Source organism: Macrobrachium nipponense, chromosome 6 (genome assembly GCF_015104395.2).
Source record: "Macrobrachium nipponense isolate FS-2020 chromosome 6, ASM1510439v2, whole genome shotgun sequence".
Taxonomy (NCBI): Eukaryota; Metazoa; Arthropoda; class Malacostraca; order Decapoda; family Palaemonidae; genus Macrobrachium; species Macrobrachium nipponense.
The window spans coordinates 97,615,771-97,641,516 of record NC_061108.1 but is presented as its reverse complement, the minus strand read 5'-3'; the positions used below and the strand labels follow the sequence as shown (position 1 = coordinate 97,641,516).

At 35.0% G+C, this 25,746-nt stretch overlaps 1 protein-coding gene across 1 annotated transcript in view; it reads left to right on the top strand.

Moving 5' to 3' along the window:
- Positions 1 to 25,746, top strand: part of LOC135216596 (uncharacterized) — a 987,502-nt gene that overhangs the window by 649,470 nt on the left and 312,286 nt on the right. The window contains 3 exon segments of the mRNA XM_064251975.1: positions 6,790 to 6,870; positions 6,873 to 6,984; positions 18,640 to 18,833. Coding sequence (XP_064108045.1) covers positions 6,790 to 6,870; positions 6,873 to 6,984; positions 18,640 to 18,833 — 387 coding nt within the window.

Sequence of the window (25,746 nt, the reverse complement as noted above, 5' to 3'; positions counted from 1 at the left end):
GAAAATGCAGAAGGTAATGCGATAGAAGAAACCTTAAGATTTACATTTATGAGTTCTGTATAGTCTATTGCCATTTTATTCTTTATATATATTAGCATTCACTGATAAAGATCATAACATAGCTACAATGTTTACAGTTAGAGGAAACCACAAGACACTGTGCAGGTACTCGTATATCTCCTACTTTTAAATGCACCAACTGACTCACGTTATATTGAGTTCAGTTATGCTCTGTTATTTAAAATGCAATGTTTGAACATCGTCTTAGTATTCGTTATCAGCTTTGTAACCCTGTAACCTTCTACCGTATTTTAGGTGCTGCATTTTGAATCTAGGTGACACCAACAGCTGCCTAGGTAGCCTGGTCAGTCAGATTATTTCCGTCGCCTTCTAATGAATCTCATCGAGAAACTATAGGGAAAGAATTCATTCCCGTAAATGAAGAATTAGTATTAGTGTCAGTATTTATGTATTCTTTGTTTAGTATCTGCCTGCGGTGTTAATGATCGGTGATTCGGTGGGTGGTCTAGAAAGTTTTGTGGTCCAGAAATAAATAGAGAAGAAACATTCTTAATGTTACATAGTTTTGGCACGATTACATTACAAAAACGAGATTTGATTTGTATTGTAGCACTTAGACGTAAATAGAATTGTTTGAATTCCAGGTATATGAAAATATGTAAAATTATTAGTTTCCGGTATCCAAGAAACAATTTAATAGTAGGGCACTTTTTTTTTTTTTTTTTTTTTTTTTTTTTTTTTTTTTTTACATCAGTGCGAAGGAAGTTATGAAGTCCGATAATTACTCTAAGTTACTTAGGCCCCGCATGTAATAAGTATTAATCAATACTATGGAAAACTCGCCAGTCTTAATCAAGGTCATTTGAATTAAATTCCCAATAAAAATAAAAGCAGATTGATAGAAATAGGAAATACCCCTCACTCTCTTTTACTGTTTTTTCTGTTTCTCAATAACGATTGAAATGAAAGAGCGTCTCATCCAAAACATGTCGAGCGTGTGAGTGTATATGATAGATGAATAATGACGCGAGGGAACAATGCATTGGAGGGGATACACAACGTTCTTTTTTTCTTTCTTCTTTTTTTTTCTATGGGGATAAACATATCACAGGCTTGAGTTTGTTTGGAACCTATTGAAGTTAAGCAAGCTACTGATTGTTTTCCGGTGCATGTATTGGGACGACTGTGGGATGTGATCAGAGAAACATTCAGATACGGAGGGTATCAACAAAAGCGATATAGTCCGGTTTCACGACAAAATAAGGATTTTCCGCCATGTTGTGAATTATGGGTTTGTCTTCGTTGTCTGTGCTGCGTAGCAGCCTTAAGTAGGAATAGGACATAGCGCGAATAATCTCATCCTAAATTACTGTTGCAGAGCGGAACGCTTAACAAGGAGATGTAAGGTTTTATATATACATATATATATATATTATATATATATATATATATATATATATATATATATGTGTGTGTGTGTGTGTGTGTGTGTGTGTGTGTGTGTACATATATATATATATATATATATATATATATATATATATATATATATGTGTGTGTGTGTGTTTGTGTGTGTGTGTGTACGTGTGTGTGTTACGGATATATATATATATATATATATATATATATATATATATATATTATATATTTATATATATATTGTGGATGTGTGTGCGTGTGGCTTGGTAGTTTATAGTGTTACAGCTGGGATGAGTATAACATGGAGATTTCTAATACATTTTAGCCAAAGAGTTACATGCGCTTTTCATTATGTTTTTAGAGTGAGGATGGATGTTTGTAAGTTCCAGAGTTACAGGAAATGTATCCGACAGGTGATAAATGATTAGATGTGAGCTTCGATGCATTATGTTCTTGTGTTGTATTATTAGGAGCTGACAATTTTTTTGTTTTGCGGAGATGAGATAATTTAAACTTATTTATATTATCAATATTTTCTCAAGATTTGAAGGGGAAGTTATCCAGAGATATTAGGAATTCAAGAAATTAATTATTAGATCAAGAGACTGTGATCAGGGTTATATATATATATATATATATATATATATATATATATATATATATATATATATATATATATATATATATATATATATATATCAGGCTTGGGTCCAGTTAAGGGTACTTGCACTTGGTCTTTGGTACGAATTTTTGAGTAATTTTACTTTACTTCAAATTTCAGAAATCTTATTGTTATTTTGGCCAGATTTCCTTGATAAATCAAGTACATTTAAGTACTCTTGAAGTACAGCACAGAAATAATTACATAGGTACATTAACATAAATAATAAAAATTATCTAAGTTAATGAATAATAATAGTAATAATATTAACTATACATCAGTTACGACTTCTAATGTACAGCACTAGTACCAGACTATCTGGCACCTCTCGTGCCATAGGTGCCTGGCGTATCTAGCTGAAAGCAACCACCCATAAGTTTTATATATATATATATATATATATATATATATATATATATATATATATATATATAAAGTGGTGAAATTTTTGTGGCTACAGTCTCAGAGAATGAAATTAGTTTGATATCGTACTGTACGTGTAAAAATGTCGACTTTCGTATTGAAAATCATCAGTTTCTTGACCTTCATTTTATATTAAGATTTTTATCATATGCCTGCTGGCGTGGCTAACTGTATGGCCCATAAACCAGATTTTCCACAACACGACTCAAGAAATTATGTTTCTAGATAATGTTTTGGTTATATGTGTATGTTTTTGTGTGTTAAAACAAGTCAAATAAATGCAACCACTGACAACCTTCGCAATAACAAGCTGGAAACCTACTCCGCTCCAATGGACAGTTTTAGAGCAACCACAATTTTATATTCCATTCCCTTATTCCTGTAGTAGTAACATACATTTGCATGAGCACTTGATAGGAGTTTATCAGGATGAATGAAAATACATTAGTTGGTTTTTTACTTCAAGAATTTTAAGATTTCAAAAAATGGAGTAAATGTTTAGAGTGAACAAGAATATAAGGCTTCGTACAACAGGAAACGTAGTTCCTTTCAGAGTGGAAGTATTCATCGTGGAAAGAAAACATCAAGAAATGGACGATGAAACTGGATGAGAGGAAGCAAGAGAGAACGGCTATGAACAGACTAGTAAAATGCATTGAACGAGGAAGTGCACCGGATGATGAAGACCGTAAATGAATTACGTAATCATGCTGGCGATCTGCAAGCAGAAATGGTGGCCAAAGAGAGAGAAGCTCATGAGTTAAAGGAAGAAATCAAACGAATAAAAACAATGCGGGAAATGCAATCAAGAATCTGAAGGACCGCGTGGAAGATCTCTGAACGATCTCAAAGACAAAGACATTCAACTGGAGTTGGATTACAAGATACTTAATTATAGGAAGATGGACAAAATAAAGGAAAACTGTAATCTTAAAAAGAAATAAAAGAACTGAAGAATATTGGCCTCCGAAAGGAAGGCAAGAAAGTAGAGAAAGAGGAAAAGTGTCTAAACAACATACCATCATTTTTTAATTTAGAGGATATGGCTTAGTTATGGAAAACCCGTAGTTTTCAAGTGTAAATAATTTCCCGTAGAGCAATCAGCTTTGCGACTTAGAAGGAAATTGATTTAATGTAGAATGTTTAGAGGGAAAGAGAGAGAAATATATTTGTGTATATATATATATATATATATATATATATATAGATATATATATATATATATATATACTATAGTATATATATATAGTATATATATATACTATATATATATATATATATATATATATATATATATTTAAGTATATTTGTATATATGTTTACATTATATACCTACATTTTTGCCATTATTACGTACAAGGGTATTCTTTAAATTGTGTACCTGGCAAATTAGAATTTTCTTGCATATTTTTCTAAACTGGAAGTATCTGACCTTTTGTTTGTATTGTAAATCTGCTTTATATTATCAAGATTTGTATTATCAACCAAACTAGGAAATTTAAGAGAATTTGTATATTTGCCTTTACTTGTGACCTGGCGTACTTTTGATCACTTCACTTATGGTGTCCTGTGGGTACACTGTGGGTGGCCCTTGACTTCTTAGCAGGTGCAGTGGGCTGAGGCTCACTATCACCATCTAAAATCTGAGAAGTGCACAGATACTCCTGAAGGGTAGAACTATATTCAGTTCGGTTAGAACATTGTAATAAATTACCATGATTTGGATTATTATTATATATATGTATGTACATAACTTTATATGTATTTATATATTATATATATATATATATATATATATATATATATATATATATATAATCACATGTAAAACATCAGACAATTTACAATAATGTGTGTGCTGAGCAGATATGAAATTGTATAACCTTTACCATTGAAGCTTTTATGGAACGAGCTGGATTAACGAATTGTATGCTCTGATTATTACGCCAAATAAACCATTGTCCTTCTCAAGAAAATTAGAAGAGGATTGGGCTCCATGAAAGTGGAGAAACATTGTATATTAACAGTGATTGAGAGAGTTGCCTTATTTTGTATAATGTATATTTTTTTGTGAGGGGGGGGGGGGTGTTGTTGGGGTGGAATTTACATACCTAATTTATTACAAATCATGAATCGAGAATAAAGTCAATGAAACTTTCTCTCTCTCTCTCTCTCTCTCTCTCTCTCTCTCTCTCTCTCTCTCTCTCATTTATCATGTCTTAGTGTGTGATGCTACAAACGTGCCCTAGTATCATGTACACGGCAACATTTCTTTACGTTTACTAGTAGTCTGTGGATTAAATCAGTTTATTATCTGGATGAGAGATCCAGCTATTTCTATTCTTATTATTATGTGATAATAACAGTCTGTTCTTTCGAAAAGAAAGTTATTTCTTATGCCTAACTGTGTGAGATAAGCAGACTATCAGTCTGGTAGATTGGCTATGAATTATGCCTACAATTTATTGTCCTACAAATATAGTAGCTGCATGTAGCTATGTTTCTCTTGAGAGTATTGCCAAAAGCAATAACCTATCGTGTAAGTAGACAAATGTGATCTTTCGATGGCATATGGAGTCATTTTTAAACGAACGGATTCATGGATAAAGTCGAATGCCTCGAAGTGTTATGTATATTTATTAAAGTATGTTTTTGTGACCTTGCGCCTTATCCTCTCTTATAAGGGTTGGCGTCTAAATGGTAGCGCCTTCCAGTTTTCAGCAACTCTTCAGGGGCAAGGTTACTTGCCCCATGTCCTTCTTCGTAACCCCAGCTGTCTTTGGTGTACATTTAGAGCTAGGTCGACAGATGGGCCATAGTTCGAAATCAAACGACACGACCCTCACTAATACAAGCCCGGCGTTCTGTTATTTTGTCTCGTATCTAAATAAATAATTCCATGTATAAATCCATGCCTCTCCACTTCCTGTCAAATATTCCCAAGCTTTTCATTCCTTCACCCAATAGTAGATGAATAATTGCTTTACTAATAAACCTCATGGTTCGAGTTTTAGTGTAGTCCGGTTCTGATCAGAATGTAAAATTACCCGAGGATGGGACGTGAATGCAACCTCTCAAGCGAATCTGTTTTGTGTGTCTGTTAAATGAGCGTCTTTACTAAAATGGCTCAGCTCTTTACCAAACAGATGTTCATTTTTCCTGTTCATGACAAGTGATTACGGTGCCTTTTGGCCGACAAAATGGATTGTTTATTTTGGTAATTGAGATAGTACCATTACGATATTTTTATTTGTGAACTCTGTCGCGTGTAAAGGCTGCCAATATGGCAAATTTATTTGCTGAATGAATTGGTCATAAAGGTAACTATAACAAGAAAAAGATGTAAAGAAATTACTGTGTGACATCTTATTTAATAGTATATGGATAGCATGTTTTTTTTTTATTTACTGAACGCGTTATTCTCGGAAATCTTAATTCCGAAAATTGGAAATGAAACTGTCCCTTCCACCCCTAATGGTATCACACAGCTTTTGATTTAAAGAACGTGTCGGTATCGTTCATGAAGGACGACCCAATTCATGCTGGGACAATAGAAAGCATTTTCAGATCAAATAAATGACCATTTTGCTTTGAAAATATACTAGTTGGAATTTCATGTAATTGCAATTTAATGTACTTGCTGGTAATCTTTATTATTATGAATATTATTTCCGTTTGGTATCTTATTATCAGTAATGCTACTAATTCTAAGACTTTTACTACCGTGTTTATGTTAGTTATGTTGATTTGACTTACATTTATAATTAATACTCCCTATGTTACCAATATCTGCGACTAATAAAGTTGCTTCGACACTCGCTCTGAGTCGCCAGAAGCTATGTCTCTATTATAAGAAAAGACTTTCCAAAGCCTGAGAACGCCCATGGGTGTCCTCATGGGAGAACTTCGATCCTTCGTCTTTCAGCGCCCATTAAAAACAATGATCCGACCTATAACGCCATGACAACCATTAAGGTCTCCTGGTGGAGAAGCTCGTTTTAGCACCAGGCTCGATATCTCCATGAGGGGACATTAATTCCATCAGGGGTATTTTGCATTTTCATCCTCTCTCTCTCTCTCTCTCTCTCTCTCTCTCTCTCTCTCTCTCTCTCTCTCGATGGTCGATCGAATTTTTCAGGTATATATTAATCAATCCCTCGTCATGGCTACTGCACGTTCATGAGTCTCTCTCTCTCTCTCTCTCTCTCTCTCTCTCTCTTATTAAACTTTCATTTTTTATTTCTCTCTCTCTCTCTTGCACACAGGTGAGAACGAAAGTGTGAACTGGTGGTGTAACAGGTCGCTGAGTCTTTCGCCCCACGCTCCTCCAACTGTCGTCACCTCGCCGGGTATCCCGCCCACTACCCACCCGCTCGCGTGTGTGTCACCACCCTCAACGCGCCCACCAACGCCCACCTGGTTGTCCATTTCGACACCTTCGTGTTGGAGCCACACCCTCAGTAAGTAGGACGTTTGCCATTCATTTACTTTTTTTTTTTAGCAAATTTATGTGTAAAATTACATGCATGCATTGCATACATACATCATTACCTATATATACATTCACGGAATGTTTGTGTTTAAGGGAATTGATTCAAAAAGCATTGTTACCTCCAACTTAGTTCGAAGCTTGGTTGGTTCTTTCCGTGTTGTCTATGTGTTTTGTGTGTGTTAGAGGGATACCGAAAGAAGAGACGAACTCATCTAAATTATGTATGTGAGTGAAAATAGTCATCGTGTTCCCCTACCAGATAATTAACCATTGGTGTAAATAAGGTAAGATTTGAAGATTTGTCGCCAAGAAATCTGTGGAATTGCCGTGGCAGAGGTAAATTCGTTTCTGAATGCTCATGTTTGTATGATTCCTTTTAACGTTTGCCATCAATCTTCTTAACACATCCATCTACACGTTTTGAAGCTCGATAGTAAATATTTTGCATTATGAAATACCGGTTTCGTCAGCATTACGAAGGTCTATTGTTAATAAATGAAAGCAGTTTCTTTCATCCCATCATGGCCATCATCTAGTTTGGCCTTGATTGAAAGTTACTGCTCCCTAGACTGGGATCTTGTTCCAACTCCTGCAAAGTTACTCCGCCATATAACCTTCCATCGAGACCAGTTCATGTAAAATGACTTCGTAACTTGGCATAATTGTTGAAGATGCCGTTCTGTGGCGCATTGTGTTGTACGTTACCTTTTATACCGTTCAGTCATCTCATCCCCTAAAAAAATATCCCAGACAGAATTGAAGTGAGATCTAAGCTAACATGTAAATTCGATTCTTGCATAATTTCATGGAGAACCTAATTGGATGTCGGTTTTCGGTTGCTCTCTAGTGGAAGCAGAGGAATTTCAGGCTAGCTCAATGAATAACAGCAGTCATATATAAAACCCTGGATACAGAAGTCAAATTTCCATCGATGAACAAGCCCTTGTATGAAATAACGCTAGTGTGTATCCTTGCAGGAAAAAGATAGTTAGGAGAAAGGAAACGCATCCTTTCCAGAATTACTTGTGTTTTCACATTCGTGCAAACAAAAGCAGTTCATGTCCTAGACCCTTATCTTTCTATTTTATATACATAAACATGTGTATGCATGTATATAGATGTGTATGCATATCGTTCAATCCACGGTAGAAAGGTAAGTGAAACAGGGACTTGGAACAAGTACTTTTGTATTATATTCTACATTTTCAAGTTCACTCTGAATATATAATAGATTGTTGTTGTTTAAGAATAGTCAGTCTTGTGCTGGCACGGGCACTTGCTCCTGGATCAGCCCGTAAAATATAATAGAAGTTGACAGACCTTTATGTACAAAAACAGAAAGAGGGGGTGGGGTTACAGTTTGTTAATCTGAGCGGCATTATCTTTAAGCAAAAAAGATAAGGAAATAGAATCAAGGTATAATCCTGAATGGATTTTTAAATTCCTTTCTGCTGTGGCTTCAATAAAAATGGACTCTAACCGATTCCTTTCTCGGTGATCTTTGACCCTGCAGATTATCGAGGAATTATCCCAGTTAATAGCATGGCCTTTCTTAGGCCAATGATCCACAATGCCATTATTTGTTAATCCTCTTAATATGACATATTTGTGCTGAGAGCTTCCTTCCTTTAGTTCTTTAAAAGTTTGCTCAATATAAATCTTATTACATTCTTTACAATGAATACTGTATACAATATTGTTTGAATTTGGTGGGCTATTCTTAATCATTTTTTTCTCATAATATTATTATATTTAAATACTAAGTTAATGTCAATAGTTTTTAAAATGGGTACAGCGGGAATGTAATTACGATGAAATGGTATACAGAGAATATTCTTAAATTCTTTGTTAATACTGATTGGATTGTAATATGTCTTTTTTGCTTTATTTTACAAAGTTCCAAAAAATATGGAGGGTAACAAAATGAATCTCCTATTTTATCAATCATTTTAAACTCATCTAAAAATTACAGATTACAAATCCAGAGCTCTGAGATACATACTGGAAAACGTTGCCATCTTAATTTGTTTAGCATGGTTAGAGTAAAAATGAATATATGACAAGTTGTTTTTGGGTTTCCTATATACTTTAAAACGAAAAGTGGTGTTATGACTATTATAAATTCTATGCAATGTACAAGATCATTAATTGTATGCTGGAAATAAGGAATATTTACATTTCCTTTTACAATACAAAAAAAATCTACATATCTAACCCAGAATGCCTTAGAATTTAAATTTCTTGGAATAAGTCTAGATTCGAAAAATTCCATGTAAGTATTAGACGAGTTGCGAAAGAGGATTACCCATTGCCATACCAAATATCTGTTCATAAAAATTATCATTGAAAGGAAATTTACAATTTTTTTATACAAAGGGGTACCAAATTGATAATAATATTAGTTAGTAGGTAATTGTAGATTATACAAGTCCAAATGTTGTGATAAATATTAAAGAACGTTCCGTCCAGACTAACAAACTGTAACCCGGCCCCTCTTTCTGTTTCTGTACAGAAGGGTCTTTCAAATTCTATCATATTTAGTGTTAACTGAAAATGTAGAATATACTTGATTTTTCCTTTGCCAAATTTTTTCTTTCTTATTCTGAGTTTCTGTTTCCTTTCAACATTAATTCTTAAATTGAATTAAATCTCATGTTATTTTTGAAATCAAAATAGGTTTTTTTCGTCTCCATAAAATCTCTCATTTACCTCTTTTTAATTTTTTTTTTATTCCTCGTTCCTTAAGAGCTCAACTGATATCTTTTGTGTTTTCTGTTCCTCCTCTTACGTCCCTCAACTTGTCCTTAACTGTTGTTCCTCCTTTCATTTCCTTCTTCCTTTCTGCCTTTTCATAAATCCTCCCCAATTTATGTTTCCTCTTTAAAAGTCGTGCTCCCTTTCCCTTCCTCATCTTTAGGTTTCTTCCGCAACAGCTCCCCCAACTTACGTTCTCTTTATTTTTCTACATAAATCTCAACCTCACCTACGTTTCCGCTTTCTTTTTATCGGTTTCCATGACTCTACTCTCTTGTTCCATTCTTCTACTTCATTTCCTAACAGTTTTTTTATCTGTTTCATTAAACCATTAAACTTTTTTTCTTTATACACTTTTTTTTTTAACGTATCTGTTTTCGATCTAACCTTTCCTATTTCTCGTTTACCTTTTATCCCCAATACTATCTCTTGCCTTCTTGATTTTCCCCTTTTTTCTCTTCGTTATTTTTCTTCTCTTCGTCCTCTCATTACCCCTCATCTTGCCTCTTGTCACTCTGTCCTCATTAGCCCTCCCGCGCTCCTTAAGTGATTACTCGCCAGAAAAAAATATCTTTTTTCTCTCTCCCCCAGATGGTGAGTTGCACGTCTTCTTCAAAAATCAATCCGCATGAAGACGTATGCAAAGGGACTCTCTCTCTCTCTCTCTCTCTCTCTCTCTCTCTCTCTCTTGCATAGTGTGACTAAAAGGGTACTTTTACTTTTTTTTTCCTCAATGAATTTGTCAAGTCTGTTCTATGTAATGATTGCCATGAGTTTCGTGGCACTTATAATTGTAGGAGTTTTTCATTATATATTTAGCTTCAAAAAGTTATTTTAATTCTTGCTATATCAGTTTTCCCAAATTTGTTCAAAATTATTTGCGTTGAATGTTTTTCCTAGTCTTCCCTTGACAGTACTACTTAGTAGCAGTGAAATAAAGAAACATTGAGTCCAGAAAAAGAGACTCAGGGATGAGGTGATCTCAGACATTCTAAGCTCATGTTGAAAGTCTAAGTATTTTACAGAACCAGTTGAAATGCTCATCAAATCATTAAAAGCTTGAAAACTAAGACAAGTTCTACCTGGACTGTGCCGTTGATATTACATAGTTCAGATCCTACCTTGAGCAAAAAGTCTCCACTTAGCGCCCTTTTTCTTTTCCACTTTCGCCAAAGTTTAAAAGTTTTACAAGGGGGGTGAGCGAAGGGTTTGGTTAGAGAAAGCAAAAGCCAAACTACATCTCACATGTGTAGTTTTCTGTTTTGTTTAAATCAGGCAGTCCATCAGTTCCCTTCCTTGTTCGCATGAAATGGCGAAGTAGTGCAGTCTGAAAACCATCGTAAAAGAAAAAGAATTTATGGTCACTATATCCTCATAGTGGACGTATATCGTCTTCATTAATACGCTAAACTAGTATATGTGTTCTATGTGCACGTTTAGGTATCTGACGCGCATTTTCTTGGGTTTTGGATTTATTTTCATTGCTAGCATACAGTTACCTTGAAAAATAGGCGAAATGGCATTACGCGCCTTCCCGAAGCCCTGCCATTATGCATGCTTATGTCTGTAAGAACCTTTGGAGAGGGAGACTGGCGACCGGCAGATGATAGCAAGTCTAAACTTGATGTTGTAACCCATAAAATATTGTTGTAGCTCGCTCACAGGAAAATTATATGGTAATGAATATTGCGTTTTACTTATAATTCACAATTTGCTCATCTTCTTAAGAAACCACAAATGTCTTTCAGTGCAAGATTCCGCAAATTATAAAATTCGCAAATGAAAAAGGAAAAATAATAGTGCAAAGAGGTCTCATAAGATATAGCAGCTAAAAGTGTAAACAAAGATGACAGCTGAAAACATGAAGGACTTCAATCAAGTTTGACAAAAGCGTGATATTTTGCCCTCTCTCGAGCATGCATGTGTCTGACATGCTTTTAACATTTTCCTCTTGCTCTCAGGCCAACGGTGCTGTTAATTGATAAAATCAAGTAATTCATCATTTTTATAGACATACATAAATCGTAATTCATATTATATATATATATATATATATATATATATATATATATGTGTGTGTGTGTGTGTGTGTGTGTGTGTATGTATGTATGTATATCTATATATGTGTGTGTACAGACATACATACATACATGTATACGTGATTATGTATGTATATATATATATATATATATATATATATAATATATATATATATATATATATATATATATATATATATATATATATAATATATATATCGAGAAGTTAAGAGGGTAATGTGGTTATTATAATTACATACGTATATTGTAAATGAAAACAATTTCCAGTATAATGTATTTAAAATAAGAAGTCATACTTTGAATGTTGACACAACCATTGTTAATAATTTGTGTGTAAAGGCGGAGAGGAGCAGTCAAAGTCAAGTATACAGCTTTTTTTCCTGAGGACCTTCTTGAGAGCTTTCCGACCCAGTTACGGCTAACGTTTTTATGGCTCTTGTACGACTAACTTTGAGAAGAACACATACATTCTCTCTCTCTCTCTCTCTCTCTCTCTCTCTCTCTCTCTCTCTCTCTCTCTCTCAACTGAGAGGGCATAAGGTTGCTGGTGTGTGTGCTTTTACGGTACGGATTGTACAGTAATGAGATGTAGTTTCTGAAATTTAGTATTATGGCTCTTTAACAATTTTTTTACTTTTGCATTGTCGGTTTTTTATTCATTGGTGAAGATACATTAGATTTTTTTTTTTTTGTGATTTCTGAGAACGGAATGATTTTTCTGTTTTAGTGGGAAACATAACCACGTTGATCTAAGATGGAATTATCTTCTGGCAAATTTCCAGCTAACGGAATACGTACAACGAGAATGTCAGCTAACGTTAAGGTGAAGACGGTTAAATAACCGTATTTACATTTCTGTTTCGATTTTTATTCTTGTATTTGGTAGACGAAAATTGGTCGTTCAGTTTTCCACGAGGTTTTTTTTTTTTCTTTTCTTTTTTTTACAGCGATTCTTTAGGTATGATTTCCAGAATATCGAAGCAGTGACTCATGTATTATGTGAGTAATCTTAGTAAGGTAAGGACAAATTTGAGAAAACAGGTGATTGAAGGTACCCATTGCCGTAACAACTGAAGGTCAGCCGCAGATCTCTGTATGGATGAAAATTATTTTATACTCCAATATTCGTTATATTTGCAAAACCGAGTTTTGCCTGAAAACTGTGTGTGTGTTGTTGTTGTTTGTCATATGCAGTTTGCTTGAGAGTCCTTAGAGAAATGGCGAGAGATCCAGCATTCCGTTGCTTCACTTACTACCTGGTCTATATATAATTGTATGTGTTAAATAGACTATACTATATAATATAATATATATATATATATTATTATATATATATTATATGTAATTATATGTATGTGTGAACATAGACATACCTTATATATATATATATATATATATATATATATATATATATATATATATATATATATATATATATGTGTGTGTGTGTGTGTGTGTGTGTGTGTGTGTGTGTGTTTACATCAGCATTAAACCCCTTCTCTTAATAGGAATGGCTCCGGAGAAAATGTAGCACAGTGGTGATTGCCACATTCGTGCTTCAGGTGCTAAATCATTTATAAGCCCCTTGTGTAGTCAATCTTCCCCACCATGAGCTATTGGTTTTACCTCTACAGAAAGCTCATGAACATCACGTCGAACCCCCCTCCCTTACAAACTGCAACATTCACTCATATCTTGCCAACGTTCTCTGGCTTCCTGGTTATTAAGGCTCCTCCTTTCTCTCCCAATATCATTCGCATCACATATCCAACCCTTTTTCACCAGCCTATCGACTTACTATCTTTCCTCAGTGGTGGAGGTGCCAAGGATTTGGGATTTAGATGTATTGTCTATCAAGACCTTTTGAGCGCCTTATAAAAGGGTTGTGAACCCGTTGGTTTGAGGAAATACCCCCCAAACTGCTTACCCTGAGACCTTTAACAATCGCGTTTTGACTTCTGTCTGATGTTAGGAAGGAGAATTTTAGCATTCCTGGGACTGCATGGTGTGAGTCATCATATGGTAGGGTAATGGGTTGCTGTCCAATCTCTGGGCTGTTAGTGCAGAAAGAATATATACACACACATGCATACATACTTGCATACACGTACTTATGTGTCAATCAAGCAGCCAACACGCAATGAACATTTAGCTAGGAGATATCTTCAAACTTCTTGGATTTCCACCGAACTTTTGAAATCCAAATTTTATAAGAAAATTAAGAATCTCTCCCTCAATGTCAGGATTCGAACCTGGGTTAGGAGGAACAGAGGCCCATTGCCATACTACCCGCGTTATCGTGACCTGCAGAGCACCTCACATACTGCACTGTAAGCCTCCTAAAGGGTGTTCGCAGCGTCCCTTCGGTCCCTAGCTGCCCCTCCCTTTTATCATTTTACTTTACCTCCATTCCCACTTCCTTTCTTCAGTCTTGCTGTCTAGCCTCTCTAGCTATTGCTTCGTGGGGTTTCTCCCAAGTTCCACATTTCCTGTATTTTCTAAATCTATTTCCCCTTCCCTTACTGTCCAACCACTCCAGCTCCATCTTTTCAGTCTTAAGCGCTGAATGGCCTAAAGTACCCCGGTGCTTTGACTGAGCCTGAATTTCGTATATCAATCGATCGTGGCTCACATTGATGTTTGGAAGAGACAGGTGCACATTTTATTTATATATGTATATATATATATATATATGATATATATATATATATACATCATACATACATACATAATACATAACCATATTATATTATATATATAATATATATATTATATATAATATAATTATATATGTATATTAAGGCGTCTCTTATTTTCTAGATGGAGTTTTGAAACTTTTGTATTGATTTGTCTGATGAAATGGATCAGAAATGTCTATTTCAGAGATGATTGTTGTTTATTGTGGTTTGTTTTCTTCCAACGTATTTTATTTTTACTAAGCGTCACAGGAGATGAATGAGTTAGCGAGGTCTCTTTATTAAGCATGTAAACTGCAGAAATCTGTTAAACCTTTATGAAATAAGATTATGAGGAAAACTGCTTTGACATCATTAATAAGATTTAAGTATTATATCAGATCGTAGTATAATACCTGCTTTGAACAACATTGTTTTTTCCTGTATCAAGTGGTAAGCTACTTTTAAAGAGTATCAAATAAGATATACTTTTCAGTTTTTACAGGGTCATCCTCTTTTTAATGATAAACAGTAGTTGTATCCAATTGATATGGATTTACGTTAATTGCTCTGCTGTACTGTACTGTACTGTACTGTCTGTACTGATTTTCACGGAATTCCAACAGTGTCATTCAGCCCCAAAAACCTGATTCAGTGGGGATTTAAACGACCTCCCATCACAGTAGGTCTTTCAGAATTCCTCCAAAAGCTCCGTCTAATTGATGCGCCAGTCCCAGAGGTAATGATCGTAGAGGATATTTATTGGTAAGGCGACAGGGTTCATTTATAATAAAGGACAGAGCCTGGACAATTAGCAGATTGATCCAATTAGGGTTTGAGATGCATAGTACCCATTATCAGTTCGTATAATTCATGCACGCTTATGCATGATTGCTTATTGCATTAAGACAGATATGATAGTCCATATACAGCAGAAGAAAATGGTTTGTTAAGGCAAATATGTCTTTGTGTTCATGAGTGAAGATAATTGCCAAACGATCTGTATATGGAAATATTAGGTATCACGAAAGACTGATAGATTTTGAGTGGGTGAGACCTTGGACTCAAATAGGCCAATTTTCTAATAGGATGGTATCTTTTATTGCTGCATTGCATTTCTATTATTTCTGGAGCAGACTGATGCCAGGAAGAATTCTTGTGTAATTGAGTCATTTATTTTTGAAATAGTAACTGTCACTGTCAGGAGAACAAAACTAAATTCAATATAATTCGAATTACGTCTTCGTGCATTTCATAGCTGTTTATTTAGACAGTTAATACCTTGGGTAACAAACGTCTCACCCTCAAGGATGTCGAGTCCAATCAGGAATTTGTGCAGCAGTAATTTTTACGGAATTTATGACAAAGACCATTCCACGAAAAGCTCTTAGTAGCTAAGTGCTCTAGTCTTGGGGATGGAGAACCCTTTTAACTCTCTAATTTAGAGTGCCACGTGAGGGTGACTTATTATTTCTTTTCCAAATATTTTCCAAGTACCCCAATTTTATTGTAGTAGTTGTGTTTTTAAGCTAATGGTAAGTGAAGACACCGATTTGTCTTTCCAACACGATTGACTTCTTTTTTTATATTGATTTTTTTATTTGCCCGGTTTTAATGGAACAATTTTATAATTTTGAGTTGTATATATATATATATATATATATATATATATATATATATACATATGTGTGTGTGTGTGTGTGGTGTGTGTGTGTGTGTGTGTGTGTGTGTGTGTGTGTGAGTGTAGTGCGCATTGAACGTTTCTGTGAGAAAAATTACATAGTTTTTTAAAATAATGAATACGGATTTTTAAGCAAGTGTCCGTGACCGGTGGTGTTGTGGCGTCAGTGTCAGTTAAAAAATTCAAGGAAGATTGGGAGCATATTGGTTTTTTTTAATGAAATAACTATGAAAATTGACGAGCAAGAAAATGCCTTGTAATAGAGTGTATATAGTTATTATATAAATGAAAACCAGAAATTATCTATGCTTTTATAAATACGTTTTTCAAGAATGCATGTTGCCTTTGGTGGTATGCTAGAATTTTCTTGTACACAAATAAAATAATCCGACTGTCTAAAGCAGCCATAGCTATGAACTTTTCTCTTAAAAACCAATAAACGCAATGTATCCTTTTCGGTAGTGTTTATATATAAAATATATACATAACGAATTTGTTATGTACATTATATATAAATAATATTTGTAAAGAATGTAAATTAAAGTAGCCATTAGAATAAAATAGCACTGAAATGCGAAATAAATGTCATACATAAACACTAAATTTACTCTATCTCAAATTTATGAACGAAATTGCAAGACTGGAACGTACAAATAATCATGAATACTGAAGAGCCGCAGTCAATGTTTATTGACATTCGAAACAAGGCAGTGGCCATTATAGCAACCGCGCCTGCGCATTATGATCCCTGAGCTGCCTTTTACTATATGATTTTGTTTTACTTGACTGATTGACATCATTAGGGCATTGAGCCATCTGATATGTATGATTGTTCTCAGCTAACTTTTTGTTTTTTAATCTTTTTCCGTTTTAGTTTTGCAGAACATATTTTCTTAGTAAAAGAAAATAGGCCACATAAAAAAAAAAATTAGCCATCCATGTTTAAGAGTTCCGTAATATACTTTAAAATTGAATGCTAGATAATATTTCGTTCTTGTTAACCGGTATCGTTAACCCAAATCCCTCTATCAATCCTAAATTGATGCAATTTGTAGCATTGCCGCAAAGTCTCTCTCTCTCTCTCTCTCTCTCTCTCTCTCTCTCTCTCTCTCTCTCTCTCTCTCTCAGCGTGTGGATGTGGTAGTCAATTGTTTATTTATAAAAGACTTATGTAATGTTTTTGTGTGAATGTCTATAATTCTGCGGGCAAGCAAAAAGGATAAAGTGCCGAATCTGCAGCTTTGCATTGGATGTAACTTACTTATCTGTTTGTTTTACACAAATGAACACATGTCTATACAGCGATATGTGCAAGTATATGAATATCAATATTTACGATTAGTTTATTTCTCATAAAGATGGTGTGTAAGTTTTTGGTGGCTGAAATGTTTGCGTAAATTATTATGGAACTGCATATACTACATGATACATCTGAAATTTTATTCTATACTTCTTTATATATACTGGGTATATAATAATTATAGAGAATTAATATATATATTAAGATATATTTACATTATAATATTATGATTATTATATAATATATACAGATATAATTTATTTTATTAGTAATAATATATATTATAATATATATATATTATAGATAGATATTATTACATGCGTGCATGCAACGATTCACACTACTTAAATACATAAAAACCCGCTGTTTCCCTTAGAGGTGATGGTTTTGGAAGTTATTATACTTCCGATTCTTGGGTAATATTTTTTTAGGGTCAGTTTGCTGCCACGATAACTTGGCTCACGCAGGCCTAGACCTCTGCATGAATCGAACTTAGCCGCTGTGCTCTAATTTACTGTTAATGTCGACGTAGAAACGTTGTTTCTTAGTGGAGTTCCCCTTTATCATATTATCTTTCCAGGAATTCTAATCCTGGTCCTTCTCCTTGCAGTCCTTAGTAAGGCAGCGTTGTTGTTTGCAAATCAATTATTTTTATATATACATATATATATATATATATATAATATATATATAATATATATATTCTTTCTTTCTTTCTTTTCGGGTCGTCATATGTAGTCTGATGTACCTAACATACCTTGATGCGTTAGATAGGAAACACGTTGAGTTTATCCTGGTGACGCATTGCCTATAATTACTTTACGTTATAAGAATGTTTCTTTGATGGAAACAAATTATCACTGGGAGAGCTTTCTCGAAGAAGAACGATAGTGTCCGGAGTAAATTGCCAATCCTTGGGGAAATTTTAATTGTCACTTGTTTTCTCTAAATATGATAAATACCATTTCCCTTTTAACTATGGCCAATTTTTGGACAGTCACAAATCTTTTAGATATATAGAATTTGTTTTAGAAGATTCTAGCCGAATAGTGCTTCCATGTGAACACACATCGTAAGGTAAATAAAAAAAAAATCTGACGCTTAAAAATTTTGTCTTAATTTTGATAAATAATTCTTTTCCTTGACCATACAGGTGTGAGTACGACTCTCTGACGTTCAGCGAGCCGGGCCTCGCCAACTCTTCCTCCACCGTCCGGTGCGGCGACTGGACTTCCAAACTGAAGCTGTTGAGGTACGTCTCCCAGACGAATCGTATCGCCCTCACCTTTACCAGCGACTACGCCCACAACTTCCCAGGATTTCGTGCCCGCGTCTCCGCCCGCACTGGTAAGTGGAGGAGCGTTTGATTTTTTTTCCTAGTAGTTTTATAGTCACTTATTTCCCTCTCAGTTCATGATAAGGTCTTTTTCCCATTTTTTCACGTTATTGTTTGTTCGAAAAGTACAGCTCTTGAAAGGTCGTTGCTCGTCTTTTTAACTTGAGCAGTTCAATCTTCCATATTGGTCTATTTATTCTATCTTAATTTTTTTCTTGCGCTGTCAGCTTTATATTACGAAAATTGCTATCAGCACGGTCACCATGTCTTCCACATAATATTTCATTATTTTTGGGGAATCTTATCCTTGAAGACATTCTTATGAAGAATGCATTAAGGTTCCAGTAGGCGTACCTACTGTAAATTGCAAGTGACTGCAATGTATGCCATTAGAGTCAATACGTCGTTAATAATGTTCTTACGTACTCAGGAGAAGTTTGTAATACCGTCCGGGGGATTGTTTAACCTGAAACTAGTTTCTTCCCTTCCACTTATGGCTTTGGGATTCTCGTATTAGCTTTTCCAGTTACTTTTAAATTCATTTCGTTTTCGTGGTAGCGAAGAATATTTGTTTAGGATTGGATTTACCTATATATATATATATATATATATATATATATATATATATATATATATATATATATATATATATATATAATGTATGTGTGTTTCACCAACGCCTACCTCTTTATCTCTCATATATTTCTGTATTACTTTCACTTTCAGTTCTTACTTCACATATACTACACAAACATATACTACACATATACTACACAAACATATACTACACAAACAGCCCTCTTGAACACTTTCAGCGTTTTTCTTTCATTGCATCCATCAGTTACTCTTTGCATCCATAACGAACATTTGTCTTAGCAATCCTTTGTTTTATTTCAATCTTGGTTCTTTAGACCCCAGTCCTCATCCAGACCTCTTTGCCACGCCCTCTTGCCTTCTTCCCTTCGGGATTCTCTTCTGTGACCAGCCTCTTTTTACACCTTACCATCATTTGTTCACAGTCACCTATCTCCTTACATTCTTTCACTATGCATTCCTTGTTCCTCCTCCTGGTTACCGTTTACCATAAAAACCGTCACCTTACTCACTTTCACATGTAAATATCTAGGTCTTTAACTGTGAAGCCCTTTTACTACTGCTTCTTCACTATCCCCTATCAGTGCATTGTCATCTGCAGGCATCAGCTTTCCCAAGGTTCATTCAAAACCCGTTTTCGTGAAAATCACCTTGGCACCATCCATGAGATCATACATGGCAATGGACGCAAAACCCCCTTTTATCAGATCCGCTTTTGATAATCATTCCCTTTTACCGACTGAAGACCACCTTTCGCTTTCATCACAAAAATTTTTGATCGCAGGCTTTCGGCAGATCATCTTCCATACCACAAATTCTAAATAATCCACATTATATTTCGTCCAAGTGAGTTCCATGTTTTATATATATATATAATATATAATATATATATAATATTAGTGTATATATTATATATAATCTATATATATATATATATATATCTATATTATATATATATATATATAATATATAGTTATATTATCTATATTCATTCTAGCGTGTGTGTACACACTTAATATTTACATTGTGAAATATTACCCAATTGTGATTAAATAGAATTAGATAAAGTTTTTTCATTTACTTGAATGCGTCCTACGGTATAGTGCACGCATTGCAGTTGTATTCTATGTCACTCGTATATATTCCAGAGTAAGCATCCGTTCTCTCTCTCTCTCTCTCTCTCTCTCTCTCTCTCTCTCCGAGTGCGTGTGCGTGTGCCCACGCGCTTATTTGGTTACTGGTTGTTCTCGTACCGGGTCCCCTGGAGCGCCCCTTTCACTGCTTTGTTAAGGAAATGTTCTAATTATTGGATTTTGTCGTTTATGTCGTTAACCTTAACTGATGTCAATAATCATTTATCTACGATCAGCACAACGGAATTACTGACAAGGAAGCCTATTTCTCTACCAGAGGTATTCATTGGCATGGAAATGAGATACCTTCTGCAACCATTTAATGGGAATTTTTGGTGTGTATAAATCTAAAGAACTGTCGAGTTGTTTTTTATGTTGATGTAAAAGTAGCATACATCATGTCAGTGTTATAGCGTAACAATTTTCTAGGCTTTTATATGCATAAGTAAATTATTTTATGATATTATTTATTTCTGGGCTTGATGACCATTGTTGATGGGCGCCGTTAAATCTGTTAAATTCATGGTGAAATTTTCAAATATTTTATTCCATTTATAAAACATTCTGGGGAATAGTCTGTTTTCTATTAACGTTCTTTTTGTCTTTTATTCTTCATAATTTATTGAAGCCTTTGTCGCTATCAGCTGACTGAATTACACGTCGCTTCCAAAACCTATTCGGTGTAATGGATATCAATGGTGCCAGAAATGATGGATTTCTGATGTCAAAGCTGACATTTTCGTCGTGGTCTTATCAGTTCAGCGGTTGACATTCAATTTTGGTGTTCTGTAACAGCGTTGAAGATTGTTATGAGGATTTATCCATTTGTTCATATTGACTGTTGTTCAGAATCTTTTAGTGAAAAGAAATGTCGAAGTTTGGAAATATGTAGTCTGTAAGCGTTCTTAATCGTTCACCTGATTTCAAAAGTAAGGTGTATTTAATGTCTGTTGGATGTGTTGAAAAATTAAGAATAACTTTTGTGATTGTATGCGTCGGGGAAATTGTCAGTCGTATACCTTTGCCTTGCCCTAAAAATTAAGTAGTGTTGAATGGGTGTTAATTGAAGGTGTGTCATATTTGTCGCCATCGAATCGATGTGGCAATTATAATAAACAGCGAGATTCCCAGCCCACGAACATGAAACACTGCCATCCTTTATTCATTGATCAAGCTGATCTGTATTACATACGATCTGTATCTGGATGGTCGTTACGCTTCTTGTAATCTATCTGTCAGTCTTGTTTGTAAAATTGCTATGTCATTGGAATCGTGACTTGGTAAAGATCATAATCGTAGACTTTTTAACCAATTGTTGGCTCATTAAGAACCAGGGAGCCTAAATGTAGGCACAACGCTCTTTCAGGAGGTGGAAAGTGGAATATGCCATCCGTAGCTTTCTCTGATGATGATAATAATAATAATAATAATTCGTACCCTAAATTCAGCAGTATGGCTTAATTTTTGTACTGTTTAGCTCATTTTTCCAGCCCCCAGAAGAATTCTGGCATCGACCACCATCGTATGAAAAACGAGTTTTGGTAAACTGCTTTCTCCATAGTTTATGACTTGTGTTCCACGATCCATGTTGCAGTGAATCAGGAATAAGAATGTACGTTGTAGCAATGGTATTATTTATTAGTAATGACGTGGCTGGACTTGGGAACAAAATATATTTTAGGAGTAATTTTTTTCGAGACCTCCTTCATATAAAGATCATTATCACTTTTGGACCTTTACGCTAGATCTAACCTGTAGGTACGACATAGAGTTAAATATATCAGTAAGTTATTATGAGACTTTTTTATATATATATTATCATTTGGTAGTTTTCCGCATTTGAGTAAGTAGTTTCCTTCAGTAGTTAGGGATGCTCCATTGTTTTTATACATGTTATATTTGAACATGGAATCAGTTTGGATTGGAACATGAGTTACATGATTTTGAAAGTAAAGCTCAATAATATACGCTTTAAGTGCTTAAGTGGCGTGGTCGGTTTGGTCTTGACCTGCCACTTGGGTGTTCGCGAGTTCAATTCTCTGTCATTCCATTGAGGGGTCAGAGATGTGTATTTCTGGTGATAGAAGTTCACTCTCGACGTGCTTCGGAAGTCACGTAAAGGTTGGTCCCGTTGCTGAATAACCACTGGTTCCATGGAACGTAAAAGCACCGTACAAACAATAATATACGTTTGTACGTACACATTCATACAGCCCTTCAATAGTATATTTCACCGCAGGGGTGTAGTGCCGTCACTGGACCTCATGCGGTGCATTGTAGGCATTACTTAAGTTCTGTGCAGCGTGCCTTCGGCATCTAGCTCCAAGCACTTTCGTCCCTTTTACGGTACCTCTTTTCATATTATCTTATCTTCATCTTACTTTCCACCCTCTCCTAACACTTGATTCGTAGTGCAACTGGAGTTTTCTCCAGTTACACCTTTCAAACCTTTTACTGCCAGTTTCCCTTTCAGCGCTGAATGGCCTCATAGGTCCCAGTGCTTTTGGCCTTTGGCCTAAATTATATATTTAACTCAACTCACTGGTATGTTTGTAGCGAAGAAAACGAGACGAGTATGACAGCCTAAATCGACCATGCTCATTGCAAGGAAAGTGTTTATACTATATTTGAGTTACTGGAGTGATGACAGTCAGGCCACTCACAAAAAACGATCTTGAATTATTCCGAAACCGCATAGAACAGCAGAGTTCAACGTCCGAGAAGTAAATGACACGAAGAACTTCAGACTAGTGGAATCTCCAAGAGCTTGTCATTCCCACTCGGTATCTGCACCATTGCAAAGCCTGTCATGCTTATAAGACGAGCCGTCCACGGCATTGCTCAAAATGATATCTGCATAACATCGCAAGATGTAGACTTATAGAAGACAGTGGTGAAGTGAATGCAAACTAGAGTAATAGCGGGTCATTTTTTTTACAGGAAATTCTTCTTGCACACAATTTTATTTGCCCTTATTAAGGTCCAGTTGAAGGTGGGGAAACAACTTTTAGGTAAGGCTTCCGGTGCCTATATTTATGAAAAACCTTTGGCTTGAGTCATTTCTTTTTCTTCCATCGTGACTGAGAAAACGAAATAAACAAACATGAAAGTAGAAGTAGGTCAGGAAACGGGTATTCCTTTGACACGGAACTGATAATTCATTCTGAATTTAATTTCCTGAGTTTGTTGACTTATTAGGGAAGTATAAAAATCAGAATATCTCTGGATCTTGTTAAGCCGAAACAGAACACATCCTCCTTCACTTTAAACATTCAAAACGGAATGTACAGAGAGTCGAGTTAAACGCTAATTGGAAGTCTTTGTAACCATTCGTAAGTGAAATAGAAAGGTATTGTCTTTATTTGATTGCATAGTCCAGAAATCTTTCAATACGAAGCAAGGTTGTGTTTCATTAGAAAAAATTCTCAGCTAATTTTTATTTTTTTTACTTCGTCTTTTTTCTTGGCTTTTGCGATTTTCTTCTTTGCTTTGCTTTCTTTGTTTCATTTTTTTCCGATTGTTCCTCCTTTAGATATTGGTCTCTTCCCTAGCAGGAAATTACAATGGGCTGAATTTCTTTGTCCACATAGGAAAAAAGGTTTCTGCAAATTGAGACTAGGCTGTATTTTAGTGCCAATTTCACGTCGTTTAATAATTCTCTCTCTCTCTCTCTCTCTCTCTCTCTCTCTCTCTCTCTCTCTCTCTCTCTCTCTCTCTCTCTCCGCAGTGTGAGGGGAGTTAATTTCCAGGCAAATTAAATCAGTAGAGAATGTGGCCTGTTGCTAACTGGGTACTTGTTCCCATGTAAACATAGTCTGGAAATGTCAGCGTTTTAAGATTTTTTAGAGACTGTATCATGAGGTTTAGTCCAATGTATTCTTTATCGGACAGAGACGTTTTCTTTGGATTTTCCTCCCTCTTGATCTGTGGTTCTCGGCTCGTTTCAGGTCATGAACCACCAGCCCAATAAGGAAATATCTTGGAGCATTTCTTTTTTGAGTAATGATGAATAAAGCATAGACAATAAACAATTTCGTATTAAAAATATCTCTTACACAAGAGCTAGAAACTGAATTACGAGAAAATGATGTAAAACTTAATTTCTCTGATGCTTCTTTCACAGACAAGGTTACCCCAAATCGTTTCAAACACAGAAGCAATAGTTAGGAAGACTAACAATTATTGGAAATGGTCGAATGAGGTGCCAAGTGTTTGGAAATTTCACCAAGGCCTGGAGACAAATTTTGGGTTAAGATTGTCTAATGCTACAACCTGAACATTATCTTTGAATTGTTTGGATTGGAATAATACAGCAAAATGAGTGTGGTCAGGTTTTTTATATCTTGATAAAATGATTTTTACAGAATTTTCAATAAATTTTAAAATATATATACCGATCACCAGCTTATTACCAAATATAGTGAATATGCTGTGGACCACCCAAAATGTCACCAGTTGAGAACCACTGCTCCTGAAGTTTGCCATTAAATTTTTTCATGCCGTCGTTTTTTGTTGATTTTATTTTAGTAGTGATTGCTCCTTTCGGCAAATTTTGCCATTACTCTATGTTTTAAGATTGCAGTAAGGAAGTTGCTAATAGTGTATAATAGAATTGAATGGAAAAGTACAGTAAACGTTCTTGCTTACTCATTAGAGGATCACACACACACACACACGCACGCATTTCTTAGAAAATCAATTGGTTTGATATTTTGCTTCAGCTGCTAGTGACTTGATATTGGTACCCAGCGGTTTCTGTCTGTCCTTATTGATGAACTGATTTCATTTCCCTTTTGTACTCCTACGGTTGCATTCCTTTATGCATGGCCGCTTATATGCGTATATATGAGTCTGACATATGGATGATCCCTCCATTCAGATCTGCGCACCTAAAATGTGCCGCCAAGAGATGCATTTTAGGATTGTTATCATGAATGTTGAAAGCCAGCGAATCTCAAACCTACTAACTTCAAGTTTCTTTAAAAAGATGATTTGTACCCTAAAAGCTTTACAGCAACAAATATGGTCATAAATGGCGTAAAACTTTGATGTTTAACAGAAGGTTAAAAAGAAATAGTTTATACAAAAATAAACATTCTTTATACATTAACTGTTGGCATTAGAACCCGTAGGGTAATTTTGGCGTGAATTGTAAGAACTGAAAGCAGTATCAGAAAGCTGAAATCCTAATATGTTA